The sequence below is a fragment of the Grampus griseus genome (genome assembly GCF_964374135.1).
Source record: "Grampus griseus genome assembly, chromosome: 21".
NCBI lineage: Eukaryota > Metazoa > Chordata > Mammalia > Artiodactyla > Delphinidae > Grampus > Grampus griseus.
In genome coordinates, this window is record NC_139015.1 from 34,673,686 (window position 1) to 34,700,217 (window position 26,532).

The 26,532-nt window shown below is 42.2% G+C and overlaps 1 protein-coding gene across 10 annotated transcripts in view; it reads left to right on the plus strand.

Moving 5' to 3' along the window:
* Nucleotides 1-26,532, plus strand: part of PSD3 (pleckstrin and Sec7 domain containing 3) — a gene marked incomplete at both ends in the record, with an annotated part of 558,422 nt that overhangs the window by 524,414 nt on the left and 7,476 nt on the right. For all 10 annotated transcript variants that reach the window (XM_082680187.1, XM_082680189.1, XM_082680194.1 and 7 more), the window contains one exon: nucleotides 13,378-13,521. In XM_082680187.1, the coding sequence (XP_082536313.1) occupies nucleotides 13,378-13,521 (144 nt within the window). The remainder of the gene's footprint in view (nucleotides 1-13,377; nucleotides 13,522-26,532) is intronic.

The following is a 26,532-nucleotide window of genomic DNA, read 5'->3' on the forward strand; positions in this document are numbered from 1 at the left end:
TGGGTACTTGACATAAATAGTAAGCCACATTACATAAGGTAAGAGGAGAGAAAAGCAATTGAATAACTAGAGGCAAAAAAATACTTTCAAAAGTTGAGTTTTATTCTATTAATTTCACTAGGAATTTTCCAATCGTTGTCTTTCAATAGATTGGTCTTTCTCACAACTACTCCTATAAAAGATCCGGGGGGAAAGGTGATCTGAAGTTAAAGACGAACATTAATAAGTATAGAGCAACATGAGCGCTTTTCCTTGTTCTTTCCTCACTGTAGAACCTACATTTCTGTTTATTTTCTACTTTGAAAAATGTGTTACTATCCTGCTTATGTATGGGCTGTACATTAGTTAAGTCACTTATACGTGAAAATGAATGTGTTTATCTATTTGTATATTTTTACCACAAGACCATACCACCTTTATCAAGGCAGAATCTCTTATTTTAAGCAAATGTCCTACACTGGAATTAAAAATAGAATGCATAACTTTTTTGATATTTTTCCTCATTTTGAACATGGAGGTGCAAAAAATGCATATGTAATGTGATCAAAATGATGGGTTCAAGATTTTAAATATGCAAGTAGTAACCAGAAAGAAGCATCCTCTTGTGTCACATAAGATGACCAAACCCTTTTGGGAATTTAATTTCTTTGTAAAAGAATACGATGACTTCCTCCCAGACAAGTAAGTCACTGAGACTTTGTGGGCCTCAGTTTTCCATCTGGAAGATGAGGAAGTTTTCTAGAATGTTTTTAAGATTCTTTCTGTCACTAGCTCTGTATTTTTTGCCCAGGTCGTCGTGTTTGTTTACTAAAAATGAAAAATGTGCTTTACCTTTGAGAGTAATAGGACAATTAGAAACGAATATGTAGAACCAAGCACATGATAAAGAACAGGTTAGAAAGAGGGAGAGAGCGTTGGTTTGCACACAGCCTGGTGCAGGTGTTTGGGGTACCCTCCGTTTCAGATGGAGACTCTTGGGGCATGTCTTGGCTGGAGTCACAGTGCACCTTCAGTGAACCTGGAAGGTGTGTCTGGATGCGCCCACAGGGCCTCCAGTGCCTTGAAGGTGAGGCCTCCTCCTTTAGCCCGGGCATTCTCAGTCTCGGCCCTGCTGACCTTTTGGCCTGGGTAGTTCTTTGTTGTGGATTGTAGGATGTTGGGCAGTATCCCCAGCCTCTGCACACTTGATGCCAGTATCATCCCCCTAGTTGTGACAACCAGAAATGTCTCCAGACATTGCTAAATGTCCCGTGGGGCCAGTCCCTGCTGTTGGGAGCCACTGCTCTAGCCTGGCCGTCTTTCCTTTCTCCGCATGCCCACAGCCTGGCTGCAACTCCCCTAAATGCCAGAACACTTGGATAATTTCAGTTTACAAAATAATGTATAACAGTGTGAGTGCCCTGCTGGAAAAAAGTCAAACAGTGTGAGGAAAAAACTAAACATTCAATTAGAAGATTGTTTGGTGCTTTTAAAGACACACTGTTCACCACCCTGTCATTTGCAGGCTTTTCTTTAATTTATTCTTGTCTTCTCTCCAAACCATATTAGCCGTCGTTATTGGAATTGATTATTGTCAGAGTATCATGGTTCTTTCTGAGCAACTCTGCTGTGTGGGAAGAGCTGCCTTCTTCTAGTTGTTTTTCATGACCATGTTCCCAGGGCACATTTTTCTTCCTCTGTCGCAGGTAGAGAGACTAGTATGAAAATGTAAGTTTTGTTTCTCCTTCTGGTGTAGCACTCCAAACTTAGGATTTCATGGTTGGCCGTCTTCAAGATCTACTGGACCTCCTTTTCTACTCATCAAAGTAGTCGTTTTCAGACATTAATGTGCATAAGAATTATCTGGGGACTTATTTAAAGCGCACATTTCTCATCCCCCGGCCCCCCGCCTCGATTGATCAGGTCTGGGCCAGGGTCCCGGGGAATATGTGTGTTTCTGAGACACACCGGTGTCCTGCCTTACGCAGTGCAGACCAGAGACCCTGCCCTGTGACAAAACCTGCCTCCGTTTCACTACTTCTCTGGAGACCTGTACCTCATGACAGTGTCATTTCCTCAGGTATCTTGTCCTGTTTTCTGCTTTGAATTCCAACCACTGTTCTGTAGAAGTCTGACTCAGTGGATGATCACTAAATGCTAACTACTGAGGGCCAGCCTTGTGATTAACCCAGTCGCAAACAGGAGATTCTGTGTTTGCTTCTCACCCTCGTGCTATCCTGTGCTTTGACCACATGGCAGTAGTGCTAAGGACAAGGTGAGTGGGGCAATGTTGGTTCACAAACTGGCCCCATATGAGGAGGGCAAGGAGAGACCGAAGAAAGAGGCAGCCACCCCGGACTGGTAGGTGGCAGGCTTAATAAGCAAGGGAACTTGCGAGGCTTGTCTTGGGCATCTGAGACACAGCGGATCTCTGCACCCGCCTCCAGGATCTTAAAGTTTATAAGCATCCTTAAGTGGGTTCCAGTCAGGTAGGCTGTCCAGATGGTCCTAACACCACCTTACTGTCTCAAGGCCGCGTCCTTGGGCAGCTCCTAGCACGGGGAAGGCAAGCGGAATGCACATTCCGAGGGCGGGGGCTGGGTGAGGAGCCTCCTGGTGCCCAGGTCCAGCTCCAGGGTCAACCGGCTGACTCGCCCTCTCAACGCCCCTCTCCACAGGCAGACGTTAGGAGCAGAGCTTTCAGAGGATGAAGGCATTCTCAAGAGTGTGTCCCTCACTGGCCAGAACCACACCCTTCCCACCCCACTCAATGTCATACTTTCAGTCCTGTCACTTCTACTTCCTACACATCTTTCATATCCTACCCACATCTCTTAATTCAGACTCTTATTATCTTGTACTCAGATCACTGGTATCCTAATTTTTTGGTCATTTACCTTGTCAACACTAAATATTTGAGCAGATATCCTTCAATATGTGTATTTTTTAAATAAAATATATTACATGTCTTACTACCAATATAACATGAAAAAGTGCTGAACATCATTAGTCATTAGGGGAATACAAACCAGAACCATGAGATACCATTAGGATGGCTGTAAGTTTTTTAAAATTTTTATGAAAAATAATATATTGGTGAGGTTATGGAGAAATTAGAACTCTCATATATTGCTGATAGGAATATAAAATGAAGCAGCTTCTTTGGAAAACACTTCGGTGGTTTATCAAATGATTAAACATAGAGTTAGCATGTGACCCAGTAATTTCACCCCACTTTGATAACAAGAGAATGAAAATATACATTCACATAAAAATTTTTACATGAATGTTCACAGCAGCATTATTCAAACGGCCAAAGGTAGATATGGCCATCAGCTGATAAGTGGATGAACAAAACGTGATATATCCATACAACGGGACTTTATTCAGCCACAAAACACTGAAGCACTGGTACATCCTACAGTGTAGATGAACCTGGGAAACCTTGCTAAGTGAAAGAAGCCAGTCACAGAAGGAACGTGTTGTGTGATTCTATTCCAAAAGGGTCTCTTTTAGGGGATCTAAAATGTCATAAAATTAAATGTGGTGATGGTTGCACAGCCCTGTGAATATATTAAAAAACTCTGAATTGTACATTTCAAATGGGTGATTTGTGTGGTCAAGTGTGAATTATATCTCAGTGCTGATTTTAAAAATTCATCCCAGTGGATCACCTTGCCTGGGGCGCATGCCCTGCCTTGGAAAACTCTGGCAGACCCTTCCTAGAACCACGGGAGATCTCCCTTCCTCTCATCTTGCTTCTCTTCAGTCCAGCCTGCACAGTTCTGGCTAAAACATGATTGCTTTGATGTCACTTAACCTTAACTGGCTCACTATTGCCAACAAGATGCAGTCTAGACTCCTTGGCATGAACTTGGACCACACTTTGAGAATAGACAGCTTTCGTATTCATTTACTAGAGGGTTGAATTAAATAGTTAACATATACTAGATACTCAATAAAACAATTAGGTTATTATGCTGAAGCTCACTAAACACTGCTTAAGGTCTTTAAAACCGTCTTAAACTTGAAATGATGAAACAAAATCTTTCTGATGGTGCTTTCAGCAATAGCCCCCCTCGGGCTGACTTGAAGGCAGGTGTTCTTTAGTCTAAACTCCTGCGGCTTGGGTTTGATGAAGCTGCAGTATTTAGCAATTTGACTTGTTAATTGCCTAGCAGATTCCTAGAAATGCCATTACCTTCTAAATCATGTCTACTTTAAAACAGCACAAGGAAACAGTCTGAGGTCTCCCTCTTTACCTTCCCTTTTTTTAAACAAGTAAGTCAATTTATTCCATTTTTAAAAAGTAAGTCACTTCCTGTTTCCTGAGAGACCCATATATCAGGTACTGTGTGAGGTGTGTGGGCATTACAAAAATAGCTCAGACTTGGTTTTGGCTCTTAGCTAATGGAAGCTGAAGGGGTCAGTTGATGTTAGGCAGGTCATGTCTACAAGGCAGAACGGTGCCTCTCGTTCCTTCCCCCGCCCAACACCATGCTAGACACTGGATGAGTTGAGAGAAGGGAAAATGAACTTGCTCTGCCTCCAGAGAGCTTATAAACAGTAGAGGAGACGAAATTCCCGCAGGGGTCAGGGTATGTTTTTTACTGAGCATGTGGTGTAGACTTGTAAGTGCTGTACACGCAGCAGAGGAATCGGCTATGAATCCGGGGAACTCTGGCTTTGAGTGGGGTTTGCAGAAAGGACCTAGTTGTTAAAACTGGGTGTCTAAGAGCCACGGGAGAAAAGGCAGTTGAGAACCAATGAGTTTACCAAGAGCCTTGACGGCTCAGGTCAGCACTGATCCAGCAGGGAGCAGACTGTTTTGAAGCTTGTGTTTTCAGCAGCCCTTTGGATTTTATACCATTGTCTGGAGGCTCAGAGTTGGGAGAATGGGGCTGCTGCCCCTCTGCCTTTGCCTCTGGGGCCTCAAGCAAAGACTTGACCTTTCTGGATCTCCATGGCCTCCAAGAGGAACAGGTTAGAGGGTCGAAGGCCAGGTTCTCTTTCACTTTAGAATTCCTGGGGTTCTGTATTCCACAGTGGGAAAAAGCACCCAGCACAGCACCTGTCAACCTAGTATGTGTCCAGTTAGAGTGCAGGCGGACAGCTGTGTCCTACCCACCAACCCTCAACCCTCTGCCCTCTCCCTCTGGTCTTCTTCCTTCCTCCCCTCCTTAAGTCTTATGCTTGGTATAAAAGGATGGAGAGCTGACTTCTGTGCCTGGCTGGTAGCTGAACTGTTGGGCTGTGCTTCGGAAGGGAAGACTCTTGCACTGTCTCAGCCCTGGACTCACTGTGAGATCTGTGAACGCTGTGAACACTGGCTTGCCTGTCCCCATTGCCAAAGCAGCTAAGAAATACTTTCTTCATGAAATTAGAGTTTGGTTTTTTTTGGTAACATCTTTACTGGAATATAATTACTTTACAATGGTGTGTTAGTTTCTGCTTTATAACAAAGTGAATCAGCTATACGTATACATATATCCCCATATCTCCTTCCTCTTCCATCTCCCTCCCACTCTCCCCATCCCACCCTTCTAGGTGATCACAGAGCACTCAGCTGATCTTTCTGTGCTATGTGGCTGCTTCCCACGAGCTATCTGTTTTACGTTTGGTACTGTATATATGTCCATGCCACTTTCTCACTTCATCCCAGCTTACCCTTGCCCCTCCCCATGTCCTCAAGTCCATTCTCTACCTCTGTGTCTTTATTCTTGTCCTGAAACGTTCTTCAGAACCTTTCTTTTTTTTTTTTTTGTAAGATTTCATATATATGTTTTAGCATACGGTATTTGTTTTTCTCTTTCTGATTTACTTCACTCTGTATGACAGACTCTAGGTCCATCCACCTCACTACAAATAACTAAATTTCGTTTCTTTTTATGGCTGAGTAATATTCCATTGTATATATGTGCCACATCTTCTTTATCCATTCGTCTATTGATGGACACTTAGCTTGCTTCCATGTCCTGGCTTTTGTAAATAGAGCTGCAATGAACGTTGTGTTACATGACTCTTTTTCAATTATGGTTTTCCCAGGGTATATGCCCAGTAGTGGGATTGCTGGGTCGTATGGTAGTTGTATTTTTAGTTTTTTAAGGAACCTCCATACTGTTCTCCATAGTGACTGTATCCATTTACATTCCCACCAACAGTGCAAGAGGGTTCCCTTTTCTCCACACCTTCTCCAGCATTTATTGTTTGTAGCTTTTTTGATGATGGCCATTCTGACTGGTGTGAGGTGATACCTCATTGTAGTTTTGATTTGCATCTCTCTAATGATTAGTGATGTTGAGCATCTTCTCATGTGTTTGTTGGCAATCTGTATATCTTCTTTGGAGAAATGTCTATTTAGGTCTTCTGCCCATTTTTGGATTGAGTTGATTGTTTTTTTGATACTGAGCTGCATGAGCTGCTTGTAAATTTTGGAGACTAATCCTTTGTCAGTTGCTTCATTTGCAAATATTTTCTCCCATTCTGAGGGTTGTCTTTTCATCTTGTTTATGGTTTCCTTGGCTGTGCAAATGCTTTTAAGTTTAATTAGGTCCCATTTGTTTATTTTTGTTATTATTTCCATTTCTCTAGGAGGTGGGTCAAAAAGGATCTTGCTGTGATTTATGTCACAGAGTGTTCTGGCTATGTTTTCCTCTAAGACTTTTATAAGTGTCTGGCCTTACATTTAGGTCTTTAATCCATTTGGAGTTTATTTTTGTGTATGGTGTTAGGGAGTGTTCTAATTTCATTCTTTTACATGTAGCTGTCCAGTTTTCCCAGCACCACTTATTGAAGAGGCTGTATTTTCTCCATTGTATATTCTTGCCTCCTTTGTCAAAAGTAAGGTGACCATATGTGTGTGGGTTTCTCTCTGGGCTTTCTATCCTGTTCCATATATCTGTATTACTGTTTTTGTGCCAGTACCATACTGTCTTGATTACTGTAGCTTTGGAGTATAGTCTGAAGTCAGGGAGCCTGATTCCTCCAGCTCTGTTTTTCTTTCTCAAAATTGCGCTGGCTATTCAGGGTCTTTTGTGTTTCCATACAAATTGTGAAAGTTTTTGTTCTAGTTCTGTGAAATATGCCAGTGGTAGTTTGACAGGCATTGCATGGAAACTGTAAATTGCTTTGGGTAGTATAGTCATTTACACAATGTTTATTCTTCCATTCCACGAACTTGGTATGTCTCTCCATCTGTTTGTATCATCTTTAATTTCTTTCATCAGTGTCTTATAGTTTTCTGTATACAGGTCTTTTGTCTCCTTAGGTAGGTTTATTCCTAGGTATTTTATTCTTTTTGTTGCAGTGGTAAATGGGAGTGTTTCCTTAATTTCTCTTTCAGATTTTTCATCATTAGTGTATAGCAATGCAAGAGATTTCTGTGCATTAATTTTGTATCCTGCTACTTTACCAAATTCATTGATTAGCTCTACTAGTTTTCTGGTGGCATCTTTAGGATTCTCTATGTATAGTATCATGTCATCTGCAAACAGTGATAGCTTTACTTCTTCTTTTCCGATTTGGATTCCTTTCATTTCTTTTTCTTCTCTGATTGCTGTGGCTGAAACTTCGAAAACTATGTTGAATAATAGTGGTGAGAGTGGGCAACCTTGTCTTGTTCCTGATCTTAATGCAAATGGTTTCAGTTTTTCACCACTGAGAACGATGTTGGCTGTGGTTTTGTCATATATGGCCTTTATTATAATGAGGTAAGTTCCCTCTGTGCCTATTGTTTGGAGGGTTTTTATCATAATTGGGTGTTGAATTTTGTTGAAAGCTTTTTCTGCATCTAATGAGATGATCATATGGTTTTTATCCTTCAGTTTGTTACTGTGGTATATCACATTGACTGATTTGCGTATATTGAAGGACCTTTGCATTCCCGGGATAAACCCCACTTGATCATGGTGTATGATACTTTTAATGTGCTGTTGTATTCTGTTTGCTAGTATTTTGTTAAGGATTTTTGCATCTATGTTCATCAGTGATATTGGCCTGTAGTTTTCTTTCTTTGTGACATCTTTGTCTGATTTTGGTATCAGGGTGATGGTGGCCTCGTAGAATGAGTTTGGGAATGTTCCTCTCTCTGCTATATTTTAGAAGAGTTTGAGAAGGTTAGGTGTTAGCTCGTCTCTAAATGTTTGATAGAATTCACCTGTGAAGCCTTCTCATCCTGGGCTTTTGTTTGTTGGAATATTTTTAATCACAGTCTCAATTTCAGTACTTGTGATTGGTCTGTTTATATTTTCTATTTCTTCCTTGTTCAGTCCTGGAAGGTTGTGCTTTTCTAAGAATTTGTCCATTTCTCCCAGGTTGTACATTTTATTGGCATATAGTTGCTTGTAGTAGTCTCTCATGATCCTTTGTATTTCTGCAGTGTCAGTTGTTACTTCTCCTTTTTCATTTCTAATTCTATTGATTTGAGTCTTCTCCTTTTTTTTCTTGATGAGTCTGGCTAATGGTTTATCAATTTTGTTTATCTTCTCAAAGAACCAGCTTTTAGTTTTATTCATCTTTGCTATCGTTTCCTTCATTTCTTTTTCATTTATATCTGGTCTGATCTTTATGACTTCTTTCTTTCTGCTAACTTTGGGGGTTTTTTGTTCTTCTTTCTCTAATTGCTTTAGGTATAAGGTTAGGTTGTTTATTTGAGATGTTTCTTGTTTCTTGAGGTAGGATTGTATTGCTATATACTTTCCTCTTAGAACTGCCTTTGCTGCATCCCATAGGTTTTGGGTCGTCGTGTCTCTATTGTCATTTGTTTCTAGGTATTTTTTGATTTCCTCTTTGATTTCTTCAGTGGTCTATTGGTTATTTAGTAATGCACTCTTTAGCCTCCATGTGTTTCTATTTTTTACAGATTTTTTTTTTCTGTAATTGATATCTAGTCTCATAGCATTGTGGTTGGAAGGATACTTGGTACGATTTCAATTTTCTTAAATTTACCAAGGCTTGATATGTGACCTAAGATATGATCTATCCTGGAAAATGTGCCATGAGCACCTTAGAAGAAAGTGTATTCTGTTGTTTTTGGATGCAATGTCCTATAAATATCAATTAAGTCCATCTTGTTTAATGTATCATTTAAAGCTTGTGTTTATTTATTTTCATTTTGGATGATCTGTCCATTGATGAAAGTGGGGTATTAAAGTCCCCTACTATTGTTGTGTTACTGTCAATTTTCCCTTTTATGGCTGTTAGCATTTGCCTTATGTACTGAGGTGCTCCTATGTTGGGTGCATAAATATTTACAATTTTTATATCTTCTTCTTGGATTGACCCCTTGATCATTATGTAGTCTCCTTCTTTGTCTCTTGTAATAGTCTTTATTTTAAAGTATATTTTGTCTGATATGAGAATTGCTACTCCAGCTTTCTTTTGATTTCCATTTGCATGGAACATCTTTTTCCATCCCCTCACTTTCAGTCTGTATGTGTCCCTAGGTCTGAAGTGGGTCTCTTGTAGGCAGCATATATGCTGCTCTTTTTTTGTATCCATTCAGCCAGTCTGTTTCTTTTGGTTGGAGCATTTAATCCATTTACATTTAAGGTAGTTATTGATATGTATGTTCCTATTACCATCTTCTTAATTGTTTTGGGTTTGTTATTGTAGATCTTGGAAAAGTTCCTTTGGCATTTGTCGTAAAGCTGGTTTGGAGGTGCTGAATTCTCTTAGCTTTTGCTTGTCTGTAAATGTTTTGATTTCTCTGTCAAATCTGAATGAGATACTTGCTGGATAGAGTAATCTTGGTAGTAGGTTTTTCCCTTTCATCACTTTAAATATGTCCTGCCACTCCCTTCTGGCTTGCAGAGTTTCTGCTGAAAGATCAGTTGTTAACCTTATGGGGATTCCATTGTGTGTTATTTGTTGTTTTTCCCTTGCTGCTTTTAATATTTTTTCTTTGTATTTAATTTTTGATAGTTTGACTAATATGTGTCTTGGCATGTTTCTCCTTGGATTTGTCCTGTATGGGACTCTCTGAGCTTCCTGGACTTGATTGATTATTTCCTTTCCCATATTAGGGAAGTTTTCAACTATAATCTGTTCAAATATGTACTCAGTCCCTTTGTTTTTCTATTCTTCCTCTGTGACTGCTATAATTCAAATGTTGGTGCATTTAATCTTGTCCCAGATGTCTCTAAGACTGTCCTCAATTCTTTTAATTCTTTTTTCTTTATTCTTCTCTCTGGTAGTTATTTCCACTATTTTATCCTCCAGGTCACTTATCCATTCTTCTACCTCAGTTATTCTGCTGTTGATTCCTTCTAGAGAATTTTTAAATTCATTTATTGTGCTGTTCATCATTGGTTTTTTGCTCTTTAGTTCCTCTAGGTCCTTGTTAAACATTTCTTGTATTTTCTCCATTCTATTTCCAAGATTTTGGATCATCTTTACTATCATTACTCTGAATTATTTTTGAGGTAGACTGCCTATTTCCTCTTCAGTAGTTTGGACTGGTGGGTTTTTTCCTTGCTCCTTCATCTGCTCTGTGTTTTCTGTCTTCTCAATTTTCTTAAGTTACTGTGTTTGGGGTCTCCTTTTCGCCATCTGCAGGCTTGTAGTTCCCATTGTTTTTGGTGTCTGCCCCCAGTGGGTAAGGTTGGTTCAGTGGGTGGAGGGGACTGGTGCCTGTGTTCTGGTGGATGAGGCTGCTTCTTGTCTTTCTATGGGCAGGACCCCATCTGGTGGTGTGTTTTGGGGTGTCTGTGACCTTATTGTGATTTTAGGCAGCCTCTCTGCTAGTGGGTGGGGTTGTGTTCCTGTCTTGCTAGTTGTTTGGCATAGGATGTCCAGCACTGGAGCTTGCTGGTCGTTGAGTGCAGCTGGGTTTAGTGTTGAGATGGAGATCTCTGGGAGAGCTTTCACCGTTTGATATTACGTGGAGCCAGGAGGTCTCTAGTAGACCATGTCCTGAACTCGGCTCTCCCTCGTCAGAGGTACAGGCCTGACACCCGGCTGGAGCACCAAGACCCTGTCAACCACACAGCTTTTGGGAAGTCTGAGGTCTTCTGCCAGCGTTCAGTAGGTGTTCTGTAGGAGTTGTTCCACATATAGATGTATTTCTAATGTATTTGTGGGGAGGAAGGTGATCTCCATGTCTTACTCCTCCTCCATCTTGATGGTCTCTTCTAGAGTTTGGTATTTTAAAGGAAAATATGAAATTTTCTTCAAAGTCAAAATATTATATAAGTAGGAAAAAAATTAAATATTAAGTGACATCATCTGAAACTTGCCTTTTGAATAAAATTTCATTATATGTGCTATCACAGGTACTACCAATGTACATCACTTGACATATAACAGTAGTTTTCTTGCATCTATTACTTTAATGCCACTACTTAAGCTGTGACTTCCTAATTTAAAACAGTTTAAACGAGTACATGCCATTTGCTGTCTCTGTTCCTTTTCTTTGAACTTTGTCAGGTGTATTTCTCTGCCTTCTGTGAAATCCCCTTTGTTAGCGTTGTCCCATGAGAATGGTCTGCATGCTTCCCTAATGGATTCTAAGGGCAAAAACAAAAGGGAGGAGAACAGCAAGCTTCCTGATTGGTCTTTCTTCATGGTGGATATTACAGATTTAATTGCGTGAGCCTAAGAACATCTTGTTGCGTCTTGTGGCTCCTGCCTTCCTCCTTCTCCGTTTTCACATCCACTTTTGTTAGGAAAGTCTGTGTGTCTCCTGTATGGTGGGATTCTAGCATTGAAATAATTTGCGTGGTCTGTATCCATTTATGGCCGTAAGAACCACTTGGAATTTTTATTTCAGTGGTGAAAATAGACATTTAAGAGGCATCATTTTAAAATGCTTCTATTTTGAGATTATCTCCTTGATTCTTGCTTCATGAAGATGATGAAGCTGGAGTAAAGCACTGCACGTTGAATTTAGACATTTATTTGACTGTGAATAAACTGTACACTATAAACTGTAAACTGTGAGTCATTGTACTTACAGATCTGGACTCAACAGAAAAATGGGTCCAGTGTTTCAGCAGCCAGTTCACAGAATAGGAATTCCAGTAAACATACAAAAAGATGTTCATCCTCACTTGTAATCAGGAAGATGTAAATTCAAATCATTTTATACCCATAAAATTAGCAAAAATTTGCAAGTGTGATAGCAAATTTTGGCAAGGATGTAGAAAAATGGGAAGTTTCAAGCCTATTGTGAAAATGTAAACTGGTGGAAACACTTTGGAAAACAGTTTAGCGTCATTTTAAAGATATACATTTTCTAAAATCCAGAAATTTCAGTTCTTGATGATCACAGGCAGACTTCAGAGACATTGTGGGTTCAGTTTCAGACCACTGCAATGAAATCAATATCTCAATAAAGAAAGTCACACAGATTTTTTTGGTTTCTCAGTGCATATAAAAGTTATGTTTATACTGTACCCCAGTCTACTAAGTGTGCAATAGCATTCTGTCTAGAAAAACTATATACATTAGTGAAGAAATGCTTTATTGCTAAAAAATGCTAACCATCATCTGAGCCTTCAGTGAGTTGTAGTAGTAACATCAAAGATCACTGATCATAGACCACCATAACAAATATAATCATAATGAACAAGTTTGAAATATTATGAGAATTACCAAATGTGGCACAAAGACACAAAGTGAGCAAATGTTAGAAAAATGGCATCGATAGACTTGCTTGACACAGGATTTCCACAGACCTTCAGTTTGTAAAAAACACATTATCTGCTAAGTGTGATGAAACGAGATGTGCCTGTATGCTATAGGGAAATTCTTGCTCATATTCACTAGGCAACATGCATAAGAATGTAACATCATTTATAGCAGCCCAGAGAAACCTGAAAACAACTTAAATATCCTTCAGTAAAATTTGAGGCTGAGGGAAGTCAGAACCTCTACTATTTTGGAGGGAAAAGCATAGGTCACTACATTTTTTAGAATAGCAGCTTTCAGAATAATTATTTCTTGATGGCATTGCTTGTCTCAAAAAGGAAAAAAAAATATGCAGGTAGGTCTTCTTCTGTAGTGACAGACAGGACAACACTGCTGAGGACGTGAAATGGAGAAGCCAAATTGTGCAGCCCTCAGGATGGGTGCTTGACTCTGCAGCCGGTGCCTTGCCTGCTTGAGTATCTCTCAGGAGGCCTGGTCTCAACTCCGTGGCAGTTACTCCTGACGCAGGGCTATGAAAGCATTTGGTTTTGTGACCAGAGGCCTGGTTAGGGGGGCTGGCCTTGGCCTTGGTTGCTGTTTTTCGAAGGTACACGTGGACCCTGGCCTGAGAAAGTTGGTAAGATGTGGCAGCAGAGGCATGTTGGACTGTTTTGATGAATTAACGTCATTCATCATAAGGGATTTTTTAAAGTGTGCTACAGTTGTTTATTGATTTTTCTGGATGCTAAATGGCTTAATACTTTCCTGCAGGAGGAACAGCTGAAATCTCACGAGAGCAAGCTGAGGCAGATCACCACAGAGCTAGCCGAGCACCGCTCCTACCCACCTGACAAGAAGGTTAAAGCCAAGGAGGTAGATGAGTACAAACTCAAAGATCACTATCTGGAGTTTGAGGTGTGTTGAACCTAAATGTAATAATTGTCTGTACCTGAGCTACTTTATGATTTTTTCCATGAGGCAGGTTTTTTTATACTTACTGTAACTGTGGGCAATGTACCTTGACCCTGCCTCTCCCTGGGGAGCTCTGTGCAGGGTCTAGGTCATGGTGGCCCCTCATGTTCATGGTTCTGTTTAAGCGTCAAACAAGCATCAAGGAATAATTGGCAGTTTATGCACTTAAAAGCAAATAGCCTGCCTGTCGGAATAGCAGGTGCTGGCTGCAAGACAAAAAAACAACAAGTAGATGGACATGCCAGGGTGGGCAGCTGCGTTCTCTGTTTCTGCACCTCTTCCAACACAGTCTTAGTCAGAAAAAGTACCGCAGAGGAAATGAGCTACAGGGCTACATGATGCCTTTTCCTGCTGCTAGGCAACAGATGCATTTTTCCTCTTACCACTCACTGCCCTTCACAAGGAGGCTAGTTGTGCACATCCATATACTATAGCAAGTGTGGTCATTAAAAGGGATGGGGAGGATCCATAAACTCTGGAAAGACAGAAAATTTAAAAGCAAGTTGAAAGCCGTATAAATAGTAAATGTTACCTTTGGCTAAATTTTCTCCCAAGTTAGCATCAGGGTTATGCAGGATCCTCTGACTCTCCCCCTTCAGCTGCCACTTTAAGACACTTAAAGTATCTCTTTTTTTAAGTTGATAGCCTGTAGTCCAAAATGAAGAACAATTATCTTTAAATTATTTACAGTCTTTTTCTGTTGAGTGTGTTGAATCCATCTTTAACTATTCTTTTTCATTGTAGCTCTAGTGTATTCTACTTATTCATCTCCTTCTTTCCCATCTTACAATCATGTTTCTTCCTTGGGCTTGAAATGTAGCATCATCTGAGCACCCTTGCCCTGGCCCCTGCCATCCCCCAGGATCTGATCAGGAGCCAGATCCCAGTGCTCTGCCTCTGCGATGTCCCTCCTGTCCCTTGCTTGCCACCCGTGTTGCTTTTATGCCTCTCTGCCCAAGTGCTGAGTTTTCATGTCTCACATGAGCCTGGCGGCTGCTTCCTGTCATCAGTTCATCCTGCATGCTCCTGTCAGTTAGTTTTCTAAGGCATGCTTCTGCTCGACAGCTGCCCTTGATTTTCCCCATAATTCACCTTCAGATAAAGTCCAATCCTTAGTCTGAGAGGATTTGGGTTCCTTCTGCCTTTCCACAACACGGGTCTTCCCACCACGACCTCCATGTATATCAGTCACATTTCTGCCCACTCTGCTCTCTCCAAACACGCTTTTTATGCCTTTGTTCATCTACTTAATTCTGCCCCAAATGCTCTTCCCCTTATTTCATTTCTGAAAATGCCGTTCATCTTCCAAGATGCAGCCCAAATCCCTCCTACGAAAAGCCTGCTCTAAATCTGCTGGTTGCCGTCCTGCACGGTGACTCCCGTTATGGTGATTTCAGGAAGTCTTTGTATCTATGGCTTCTGCGCCAAGGCTGTGAGCCCTTGGAGTGCAGGCGCCTCAGGTCCATTTCTAATCTCTGCTCTGTGCTTGCTTTTGGGCTGCACAGGATTTCATGGAAGCTTTTAAAAGTCTTTTTCTGAGTTATAAAATTTCTGTTACAAAATAACATTTGGTCCCCTGCAGATCCATGTACTAGTTTTCTTCATGGTTAAGCAGGTCCTTGCTCTGGGCAGATGAAGAAAGATCTTTCTTTTATTAAAGGAGAAAGTTTATTAGCTAAAACTTTGGAAGCCTTACCAGCAAAAGACTTGAAAAAATACCTTTTAACAAACAAAAAAACTAAGCAGCTCATCTCTCCCCACACTTGTTCATTCTTGAGAGATGGGAGTTCTCAAAAATCAATCCCAATTCTTCACACGTCTGGAGTGGCTTTCAGCTGTAGGCCCTTTTAGTTTCACATGTGCTAATTAAATTTCCCAGCACCTCAGGCCCCTGCTGCCAGCTCTCAACACCTTGCCCTGAGCCCTTGGCTCAAAGGCTACAAGTCTCTTCCCAGGAGGCAGGGGCGGTGGCAGGACCATAGAAAGGATGCCGCTGCTAGAAGCACTCCCTGCTTTTGCATCCACTGTGGTGCCCCTTTTCTGAAAATGTAACCCAGCAAAAGCTGGCATTTTCATTTCCTGACATGAACTTAGACCAACCTCTGTGGAGATAAGTCTTGCTTTGATCAAATTATCACATCAGGGCTTCCCTGGTGGTGCAGTGGTTGAGAGTCCGCCTGCCGATGCAGGGGAAACGGGTTCGTACCCCGGTCCGGGAGGATCCCACGTGCCGCGGAGCGGCTGGGCCCATGAGCCATGGCCGCTGAGCCTGCGCGTCCGGAGCCTGTGCTCCGCAACGGGAGAGGCCATAACAGTGAGAGGCCCGCGTACCGCCAAAAAAAAAAAAAAATTGTCACATCAAGGAGCCTGAAGATTGCATTCCAGGACTTTGGCTCATTAAAATCTTCTCATATGGTAATATGTCAGGCATGCTGGATTGTCTGTCGAACTGTGTTGACCTGTGTCACCAGAAAGGCAGACGGGCACCTCACTTCATAGAGGTTATCTCAAAAATTTTTTGTAATCTTTTTTTTTTAAGTGAATCATTATTTTTCACTAACTTAAAATTGAAGTACTATATCTTTCGGGGTCCACTCTGCTGTTATTTCAGCCACCAGAATTTGTCTTGTGTGTGTGCCTTAGAGAGGCTCTGCAGAGAATTCAGTGCTTGGCTTTTTACAGCCTTCCCTAGCAGGCTGCTCTATTTCCTGAACAGGAGGTCTGAGTGTTACTGACCGTCTTATGTACTTTGTTCATTGCTCTATCCCAGCTTCTGGAATATGGACTGAGTGCTTAATACATACTTGTTTAGTGAATAAATGGAATTTTGTTATTGAGTATAAAAGATAACATCAGAGGAAGTGGTTCCCCGAGAAAGCTTAGTAACTCCCCTGAAAACTAATGTGATAAGCAGACAGCAGTGTCTGCGGTTCATTGTGACCTCAGATGGACAGTGACAGGAAGGGGAGCTTGAATCCCATCTACATCCTTGTCACCAGGGAAGAACACAGGCAGGAGCCTCTTCTCTCACCTGTTCCTGTAGTAAAGGGACTCGCTGTGGTTTCAGAGCAGTTCTTGTAATTTTTACATCTTGGTAAGAAAAACACCTTTATTTTGTTAGAATATTAAGCTGTTGGTAATAACACTGGGGTTGTTTCTAACTTAATGCGTTTCAGTTATTTATATTCCAAGTTGCTTTCAGTACAAACAGTTCTTCGTAGTGGACCAAATTCACAGCTTTCTATGACTTAGAAATTCTCCAAACCCTGACTGACAGTAAATGATTAGAAACTCTGGTAAATAAGAAGGTTCAGTGGTTGTTTTTTGTTTGTTTGTTTTAACGTCTTTATTGGAGTCTAATTGCTTTACAGTGGTGTGTTAGTTTCTGCTTTATAACAAAGTGAATCAGTAATACATATATCCCCATATCTCTTCCCTCTTGCATCTCCCTCCCTCCTACCCTCCCTATCCCACCCCTCTAGGTGGTCACAAAGCACCGAGCTGATCTCCCTGTGCTATGCGGCTGCTTCCCACTAGCTATCTATTTTGCATTTGGTAGTGTATATATGTCCATGCCACTCTCTCATTTTGTCCCAGCTTACCCTTCCCCCTCTCCGTGTCCTCAGGTCCATTCTCTTGTTTGTTTGTTTTTGAAGTCTATAAAAAGTCTACAGAGAACAAGGAGACTTCCATCAATCTCAGCCTTAGCCTGTAAGGATATTCACTATTACTGTAAGCAGCAAACTCCCCTCAGAATGGCTGTTAGTTGACCAAGTTCATGCCTGTCTCTCTTTATTGCGTATTCATAGCGGGTGGGGAGGGGTGGCATTGCTTTGTTTTTGATTGAATTGGCTCCCCCAAGCTGTGGCTGTTACTTGTTTAGAAGAGTTCGTGTGGAGTCTGATCTCAGTTTTGAAAGGGTTGTTAGGCATCATAAGTCTGTGTAAGAAACTTGCCATCATTTCCCAGTTTCAAAAAATAAATATCAGAAATGGCCTCACTTCCTTATAACTTATTTCTACTTTATTCAGTTCCCTTTTCACTTAAAAATGTTTAACTGATCTCCATCTTTCTAGTACATTAGGAAATTTATCAGGATGTGGAACAGGTGGGTGGTTTGTGTCACATATAAAAACTTACAAAGCTCCAGCCACTCGAAGCACAGTAGGCAGGGCTGTGCCCGATACTCCTGGGCCCTTTAAGAAACAGCCCTTGCTAGCACTGTACTTGGCCCCAGAAATTTGTCTTTATGTCTCTTTAGCAGTTAAAGTGAAGATACTGTTTGATCCAGGATGTTTTTCATGTGACATTTAAGATGTTTTCAGTGGCATAAGTTATTAATTCTTAGACCTGAGTAGGGAAAGGGAGACCATAGCAACCCAAACCTGTGAGAAGCGTGACTGGGCTGTAAGAGGTTTGCTTACAGGAGGGAGGGATTCCTGAGGGCAGGCTAACAGAGGCTCCCGGGTTCACTGCAGAGCCAGGGCAAACCTGGCGGGCAGCACCAGACCAGTGCATTTCATGGGCCAGCAGACCTAAGGTCAGAATGTTTTCTTTGGCCATCGCAGTGCTGGATTTGTTTTCATTGAGATTTGAATGCATTTAGGGAAGACCTACAGGGCCCTCCCCACCACCCCTTAGTATATCAAGCCTAGCAGGCATCCACATTTGTGTTGCTGGCCTGGCCCCTGGGGGCGGTTCAGTTTGCCATCCCTGTACAGAGGCTGCAGACGGTTGGATATGCTTTGTGTCTTAGATCTTTGAACATGGGCTTTGGAATCAACTGTCTCTCTGTGGTTAGAAAATGGATACTTCCAGGTACATGTGTTCTCAGGTTCCAGTCCAGCAGGAAAAGAAGTCCACGTCCCTGATGGCTCTACCCAGATGCAGAATAAGTCCCCTTGGCTGAATGGGCTAGAAATCAGCCACGTGCCCACTCCTGAATTTCGACCTGGAGTAGCACATGCTCATGGCTTAAGGCAGGCAGGGCCCACACGAACCACATGGCTGGAAGCTCAATTTTAGAAACAACAAATGTCCATTCTAGTAAGACATGTAAATCTCTTGGGACGGAATATTTTAAATCTAGAAAATCTAGGGCGTCCTTGAGGCGTGATGCATCTTTTTCTGAATTTCTAATTTTTAGTGGCATGTAAAATGGCGCGATTCCTTCTGAAATTGATGTATTTGAAATAAGAGCACATTCCATACAGCACCGTTCAGGAAATTCAAAGCATCTCATATCAAGGAGCACACGTAATATGAATTTCTGGGCGCAAGCCCTCAGTTTTATCATTGGGCTATTTGTTGCACGGTGGGTAGGTGGTGGTTTGATGTATTTCTTTTTGAACAGATTCTCTGCTTGTGATCTTAGCCCGGCTCCCTCAGATCGCTCAGTCTTTGTCAACATCAGATAAATAATTTTCATGTGACGGTCCACTTTTTCTCTCACAGGAGCAGTGCAAGGGCATATTTCAGTGCACTGCCAGCCGCCACAAGCTAATCCATCTCTGGAACAAGACAATCTAGCTGTTAATTTGTGAGTCGCCGTGTTTGTAAAAGTACAGAGATAGCTGTGATCACCATCGTCTCCCTAGCGAAGGGAGAGTCTCAGTTGAACGAGAGTCTCAGTCTCACTTGAAGAAGAGTCTCAGTCTCAGTAACAGGGTCTAGCCTGGAATCCAGCACTGTCTCCTTTATAGAAAACATCACAGAGGTGATCCCTGGTCTGGATCTGAGAAGCTAAGATGTGGCAGGTTAATAGAATTCTTGGGGAAGTTTAGGAATTTTATTTTTCTAATAGAAGACTAAGTGTTAGAGTCTAGAGACACAGGTTCAGCATCTGCCCAGGCATACAAGTCCAGTTAACTACAGAGACAGGAGTCTTGCATTGCCGTTCGGAGTTGCATTTTGTATGACACAATGAGCGAGGTCTGCAGAGCGCTGGATTTTCATCTGTAAAAGATGGTGCACGTTTCTGAAGGGAGGAGAAGCTTAGCAACAGGATCCTTTGAATCACATTTTAAACAGATGATTGAGAAGCAGAACAAACAGCCAGTCACAGGACCCACAGTGACTCTGTCCCTAAATCCCTCCTTACACCTGAAATGTCTGCTCTGAGGAGAGTCACTGCTTTGGGTGAATGTACTGTCTGCCAGAAACGGGAAAATACTTGCAATTATAAAATAGTAAAATTAGGAAAAGGGATGGACTGGAAGTTAGGAGGCCACTTTAGTCTCATCCTTGATGTGTTTGGTACTAGTTATCCTCTCTGGACCTCAGTTTCTGGCTGTGGAGATGAGATGGGATTGGGTGAACTAACCTATAAGGTCGCCTCCAACTCTTTATTTTTGATGCGAGATACATACTAACAGCAAATAGTTTATTAGATTAACTCACTCTCACGATGATCCCTAAGAGTGTTGTTAAACGTAAAACAAGAATAGTTCAATTTGGGGATATCAGGGGATCTGGACCAGCTCTGTCCAATAGAGATATAGTGCAAACCACATATATAATTTTAAATTTTCTAGTAGCTACACTTAAAAATAAAAGGAAACTGGTAGAATTAATTGTAATAAGATTTTTCAACTTAACACAATATGTCCAAAATATTATCATTTCCACATGTAATCACTATAAAATATTAAGATATTTGACGCTCTTTTCTTCCTAAGTCTTCAAACTTTAGTATACCTTTACACTTAGGGCACATCTCAGTGTAAGTTGGCCACATTGCACGTGCTCAGGAGCCGCCTGAGGCAGTGGCTCCTGTGCTGCTCAGTCTCCCTAAAAGCCAGCTGGGACTGGGAGGCCTGGTCACAAGTGGGGTGCAGGTTTCATGCATAATGGAAGATGTGCAGCTGTTGTGCACCGTAGGACTCTACAGTAGTTTGTGGACGGTGTCGCTTCTGTCTAGCTGCCTGTGCGGTGCCTGTTGTTTACTGTTTTGATTGTTACTTCTGGGTGGGGATTCAGTAAAGAAGAGGCCCACCTGGTGTGAGTGCTGTCACCACAGTGACTTGTGAGAAGGAAGTGCCCCTTCAGTCTCCCCACAAAGCTATTCTCATGCAAATAGTGTGAGCGGCCTCCTTCGCAATTCCCTTGGACCTTTTGGTAAGTGACCCTCCCATCCGTTTTTTTGCAGACTGCTGGTACTGTCCGCCCTTTCCTGTGCTAACTCTGTTTTTTTCTTTTTACCCAGAATACTTTATCTCTGTCTAACTACTTTAGGTTTCTTCCTACTACTTTCCATAAGAATCTGTATGCTTTTGATGTAAGAGTTTTAAAAGCTTGTGTGCTTGAGCCCCTGCTCCGAGATGCAGAGGCTTGTTGGAGCAGGCTACTGCGCTTCTTTAGGTGTATCTAGTTCAGAATTACTCAAGAGACTTATAATGAAAACTTAAAATGTTTTCAGAAATGTTCTTCTGGAAATATTAGGGAAAAATCATATGCAAAAATCCTATGTTTGTACTAGCCTTCTCAGTACAGCCCTCACTGGAAGGCTGGAAGCAGGTCCCCCGGTCACGGACTTCTTGCAGGAGCACCTGTCTGCCTGGACAGCTCCTGGAGGTGTGGCTCATGTGCAGGAGGGACACGTTGGGGCCTCTCACCTCAACCGGAGGTTTCCTGCCTGACCGGGTCTGGCCTTTGGCCAGTTTGTGGACAGAGTCAACCACAGCTGGTTTCCCATGTGCCTTCCCCTCCCCGGACCAGCACTGCATCTTCATCCATGTGTCATGCTTCCCTCCTTAGAGAGTCCTGGGAAGTTTATAGCTGCCCCTCATTCTGCCACTTGTGGAGCCTGAGACTGGAGGGGGCGAGGGACTTGCTGAGGCCTGGTCGCTCAGTGTTCTGACTCCACGGGTCAAAGATACTTTACCAAGACAGGCTCAGAATTGGACACAGAACTGGTGAGATGGAAGAGAGATATTTGAACTGGGCCTGCAGAAGGTGCAAAACTGCTTTGAGCTCAAAAGCAATCAATATATCTTAGGTATGACGTGTCCTGGGAAGTCAGTGGGGAAGGTAGTTTACCTTCAAAGCTTCCTCAAATCCTAGTTTTAAAATTTCCTAGAAAGACTGACCTGTCCCCTTATGACAGGCACTGGCGTTTTGGGACCTGTGCATGTGACAGGCCAGCTGCCACAAAGAATCCCGGGAGCGTATTTCTGAGAGAAAGTGTGTGCGACTTTAGGGAATCCTAGTACAGCCAGAAGCACAAACTAAATATAAACCAAGGATTAAGAGTGTGGCCTGTAGGTGTTTCCCTGGTGGCACAGTGGTTGAGAGTCCGCCTGCCGATGCAGGGAACATGGGTTCATGCCCCAGTCCGGGAAGATCCCACATGCTGTGGAGCAGGAAGATCCCACATGCTGTGGAGCAGCTAGGCTCAGAGCCATGGCTGCTGAGCCTGCACGTCCAGAGCCTGTGGTCCGCAACGGGAGAGGCCACGACAGTGAGAGCCCCGCGTACCGGAAAAAAAAAAAAAAAAAAAAGAGTGTGGCCTGTATAAGAATGTTGTCATAACAAACTAAAATTTTGTTTTAGATGTGAGTTCCCTAAGGAAAAACTCAGTGAGAGACAAACTTTTATCCCATAGGAGTTAAATTTAGCCTCTTATCCAGATAAGTAGTATATCTCTAGCTCAGATTACTTACCTTGGGTATGTAGAAACTTGACTTCACATCTCTGTGTTTCAAAGGACAATTTTTTTTTCCATTAAACTTTTTAATCCCATTGATCCAGAGTTAATTTTCTTTTTCCCGTTAATTTTACACTCAGCTATTGTCAAAACCCTCATGCAAGGCCACGCTGGGCAGGGCCCCCAGAGCCAGGAGCCTGGTGCATGGCAGGTCTGCAGGACTGACCCATGGCTAGGTGTGGGAACTGGACAATTCTTGAGTTTTCCACCTAGAAAACAAACTGTGTTCTGTTTTCTAAGTGAGCTTTGTGGACTTTTAAATTGAGAATTTCGAGTTTAATTTCTAAGAAGAGAAAAAAAATCTGGGTACTAATACAGACTGGGTTTATAGAAAGGGTTTCGAGAGCTGGAGAAACAAAGTGTGAAGAGTGAGAAAGGCAGCAGGGTTTTAAAAATTAGCTCTCAGAATTGGGAAAGCTCTCCTTGACACCGAAGTCCTGTTCTTCTCCACAAAGATGTTGCAAAGGGAAAAGCACTGCAGGGGATCTGCCTGCCCGGGCCTGGCAGCTGGGGGCCCTGGGAGGGACAAGCACGACAGGGGTGGCCATTGAGCCCTCTCTGTTCCCTGAAGGGCCTGTGGGAGCTCTGGGGGCAGAGACCAGACGCCTTAGGAGCATCAGACCAGGACCACAGGATGGAGACAAAGACACACTCAAAACGCTTTCTGCAGACCCAGTGCTTTTTGTCCGTATTAGAGTTTTTTGACCTCTTCTGCTTACATTATTATTATGAGTAAGCTTTTTATTTTAGTTTTGTTTTTAATTGAGGTCACAAAGTTCATTTAGAGAGCAGTCGAGCCAAAAGGTAGACTGAAATAAAACAATAGAATTCACACTGCCTCAGGTTTTCCCAGAAAGCCACGAATACAAACTATACAACCTAAAAATGTGTGTATTTGCTATATTTTGGCAGTGGGTTACCATTACATGCCGAAGCCTGATAGGGGAATGGCATAGGGAGAAAACGTTAAAATTTTCTTTTAAAAATGTAAGTCCTAGCATAGCTTTCAGATAAGAACTTATAGAAAGCTCTGTTTTTAATGTATTGCTTTCTTAAGTTAGCAGGTAGCAGAGGGTAAGCCAGCCGGGCAAGGAGAAAGTCTGCAAGTCAATTCTGCATCGTCCTATAGAATGCAGAGTGGAGATGAGCAGTTTCTTCCAGAGCTCCTTGTTTTGTTGGCTTGTTTTAATTGTTTTGGTTTGTTTCTTTGTTTTCCAATGTAGAGATCTAGGAGTAAAAAGTGTTTTGCTATGTACATGACATTATTGGTGTTCTTCTCCTTTCATTTTAAGCTGGCCTTTTACCCTTCCTGCCTGAGAAGGGAAAATGTCAGGAGGAAGTGTATTCAGGACTCGATTGCTGGTGCAGTGAGGTCTGAAGGCAAATGGCAGTGCTAAGTTAGAATTGCCGTTGCAGTTTTCTTTTCATTTAGGCTGTTACTATTGTATTCATGTATCAGAGGTCAAAAGGAGATAGTGTTATATTAAATGAAATGAAAAATGGTATGCAGAACTCATACTCAAAAAAAAGAAACTGCTCCATCAGATGTGGATGTGATTAAACTTCTTTTCAAATAATAACAATACTCAGGATTTTTTTTTTTAGCACTTAACATTCAACCTAAGCCACAGCTTACTTGGCCTTGGATACTGTATTGTTTTGTTCCTCCCTAGTAAGCATTGCTGCTAGTGAAAGGGATATTTTTCCTACATGTTTGAGAAGTATTCTTACAGGTGATTAAAGACCAACTTAATAAATTAACGTTGCAAAACAATGTAGTAAGGAGGTTACAGAGTGAATAAACAACTTGATTTTAGGAGAAAAAGAAGCCATTAAGCATTTGAATTGTCTTTGGCTCTCAGCGGTCACAGAAGGTTTTATGGAAAGCGCAAATCTTACGAAGGAAATTAAGAGAGAGAGCTTGCTGAATGGACAAAGCCACAAAAGCAGTGTTCAGATGCTTCTCTGCAGAGAGTAGCCACTGAGCTTGGATTTGGTAAAATCCCATCTCAATTTTCTGATAGTGGGATCAGCTCACACAGTTATACTGCTATGAATCTATTCATACTGTCGGAGAATCTCTGAGCAAGGAAGCTGAGCATACAGCTCTGAAATTTTTAAGAATTGATCTGAGAATGAATCCACAGCGACTACGACAAAACCTTTAATAACGGGGCTTCCCTGGTGGCACAGTGGTTAAGAATCCGCCTGCCAATGCAAGGGACACGGGTTTGAGCCCTGGTCCGGGAAGATCCCACATGCCACGGAGCAACTAAGCCCGTGCACTACAGCTACTGAGCCTGTGCTCTAGAGCCTGCAAGCCACAACTACTGAGCCTATGTGCCACAACTACTGAAGCCTGTGCACCTAGAGCCCATGCTCTGCAACAAGAGGAGCCACCGCAATGAGAAGCCCACGCACCGCAACGAAGAGTAGCCCCCGCTCGGCACTATAGAAAGCCCGCGCACAGCAACAAAGACCCAACGCAGCCAAAAATAAATAAATTAAATAAATAAATTTTTTAAAAAGGGAAAAACTGTGAAAATGATTTTTAAAAAAAAGACCTTTAATAACGTGACCAAAGGCAGTAACTGTCCCCAAAGCACATCGCATTCTCAGGCTCCCTCTGTCCTTCCTAATGAAAGTACACCCTGGAAGGGCCACGGAATGAAAACTAGCAAGGATTTAGGAAAGTGAATCAATGCCATAGTTAGTGGCCACCTGCCCCCAAGACTGCTCTTTTCACTGTCACATTGCTTCCCACAGACTTGCGTTCTGCAGCCCATCTCATCTTTAACGTGCCCGATCTGGAGCTATGTTCATGCTTGCACAGTGGTTACTTTGTGGCATGAATTATATTAATTAAAACATTCATGGTTTTTTGCTGTTTCTTCTTCCCTTTTTACTATCTGGTTATGAACATTATTGGCAGAGCAAAAGTGTAAAACCTCCATATTGTTATTATTTACTTGTTGAGTGTCAGCAGCAGTTTCCTTCCCATGTTAATATTGATGAGGCTGCTACTCTGACCCACAGAGCTTAGAATCTTAGGTGAGTGTTGAAGTATTTACCCAAGGGTAAATGTGATCCTGGTGCGTTACATATAAGTCACATGCAAGAGTCATCAGGCAAAGGAATTCACATATAAATGACCATTGACAAACTCTTATCTTTTTAATGGATGCTTTTGTTAGAAGGTAAATTTAGAGGCTGCCCTTCATGTCAGAATGAGATCTAGTCACTAACAAATGAAGAACCACCACACTCCACACTCCAAAAGTCCAGTTTTTCACTTTTTTTTTTAAAGCTCTAAGTGGGTAATAAAATTTGGTCTTCATGTACTACTACATAAGAGACGCTCAGAAAATATGTCTCTGTTTTATGAACCTCAAAAGTATGATATAAACTACTTTTCTTTCTCTGTAGAGAGAGAGCCCCAGTCTTAAGTACGCAGCCTCAGTGCACTCTGCAGGGTTTGTGCGGGTGGCGTCTTGACAGCCGTGGTCTGGATGTGGGGGGCATAGATAAGTCTTTGCTGAGTGGTGCCACTTAGGGTCAGACCATAGCATTTTTGTAGAAAACATGGGAATGGGGAACACTGGAGGTGAAAAAGCATTCCCTAGAGGCTACTGACGGAGGGGCTCATCGGGCATCTACCTCTGCATCTATATCCATGGTTTTATTTTTCTAGAATTTGCCACATTAAGAGTTCAAAATATGTTTTCTATTAGACATGAGACATTTATTTTCTCATTTATTCCTTCCTTCCATTTATACACTCATCAAATGTTTACTTAGTGTATACTCTGTGTTCTCTGTGCTGGGGATATATTAACAAACAAAAGCCAAGTCCTTGCCCCCATGTGATTGCATTCTAGGATTGGCAGGGGGAAGATAGACAAGATTGTTTCATAAGCAAACTCTAAGGCTCATGGTGAGAATGCTAAGGAGAAAAATAATGCAGTGTCCAGTGCGAAGAGCAGGTGTGGCAGTTTTAGGTCTGGATGACCAGCGAAGGCCTCTGCATAAAGGAGACATTTGAGTGAAGACTGAAAGGGGTGACGGAGGCCAGGGAATATGCCCTGTAGGCTCCTGGGGCCATGCTTCTTGGGCAGAGAGAGCAGCAGGTACTAGAGGTCTAGAGCCAGGAGTGTGTCTGCTATGTTCAAGGACAGCCAGGAGGCAGGATGACTGGCACACAGCATGCCCGGGGGGAACAGTAAGACACCAGACTGGGGGGTGGGGGGTGG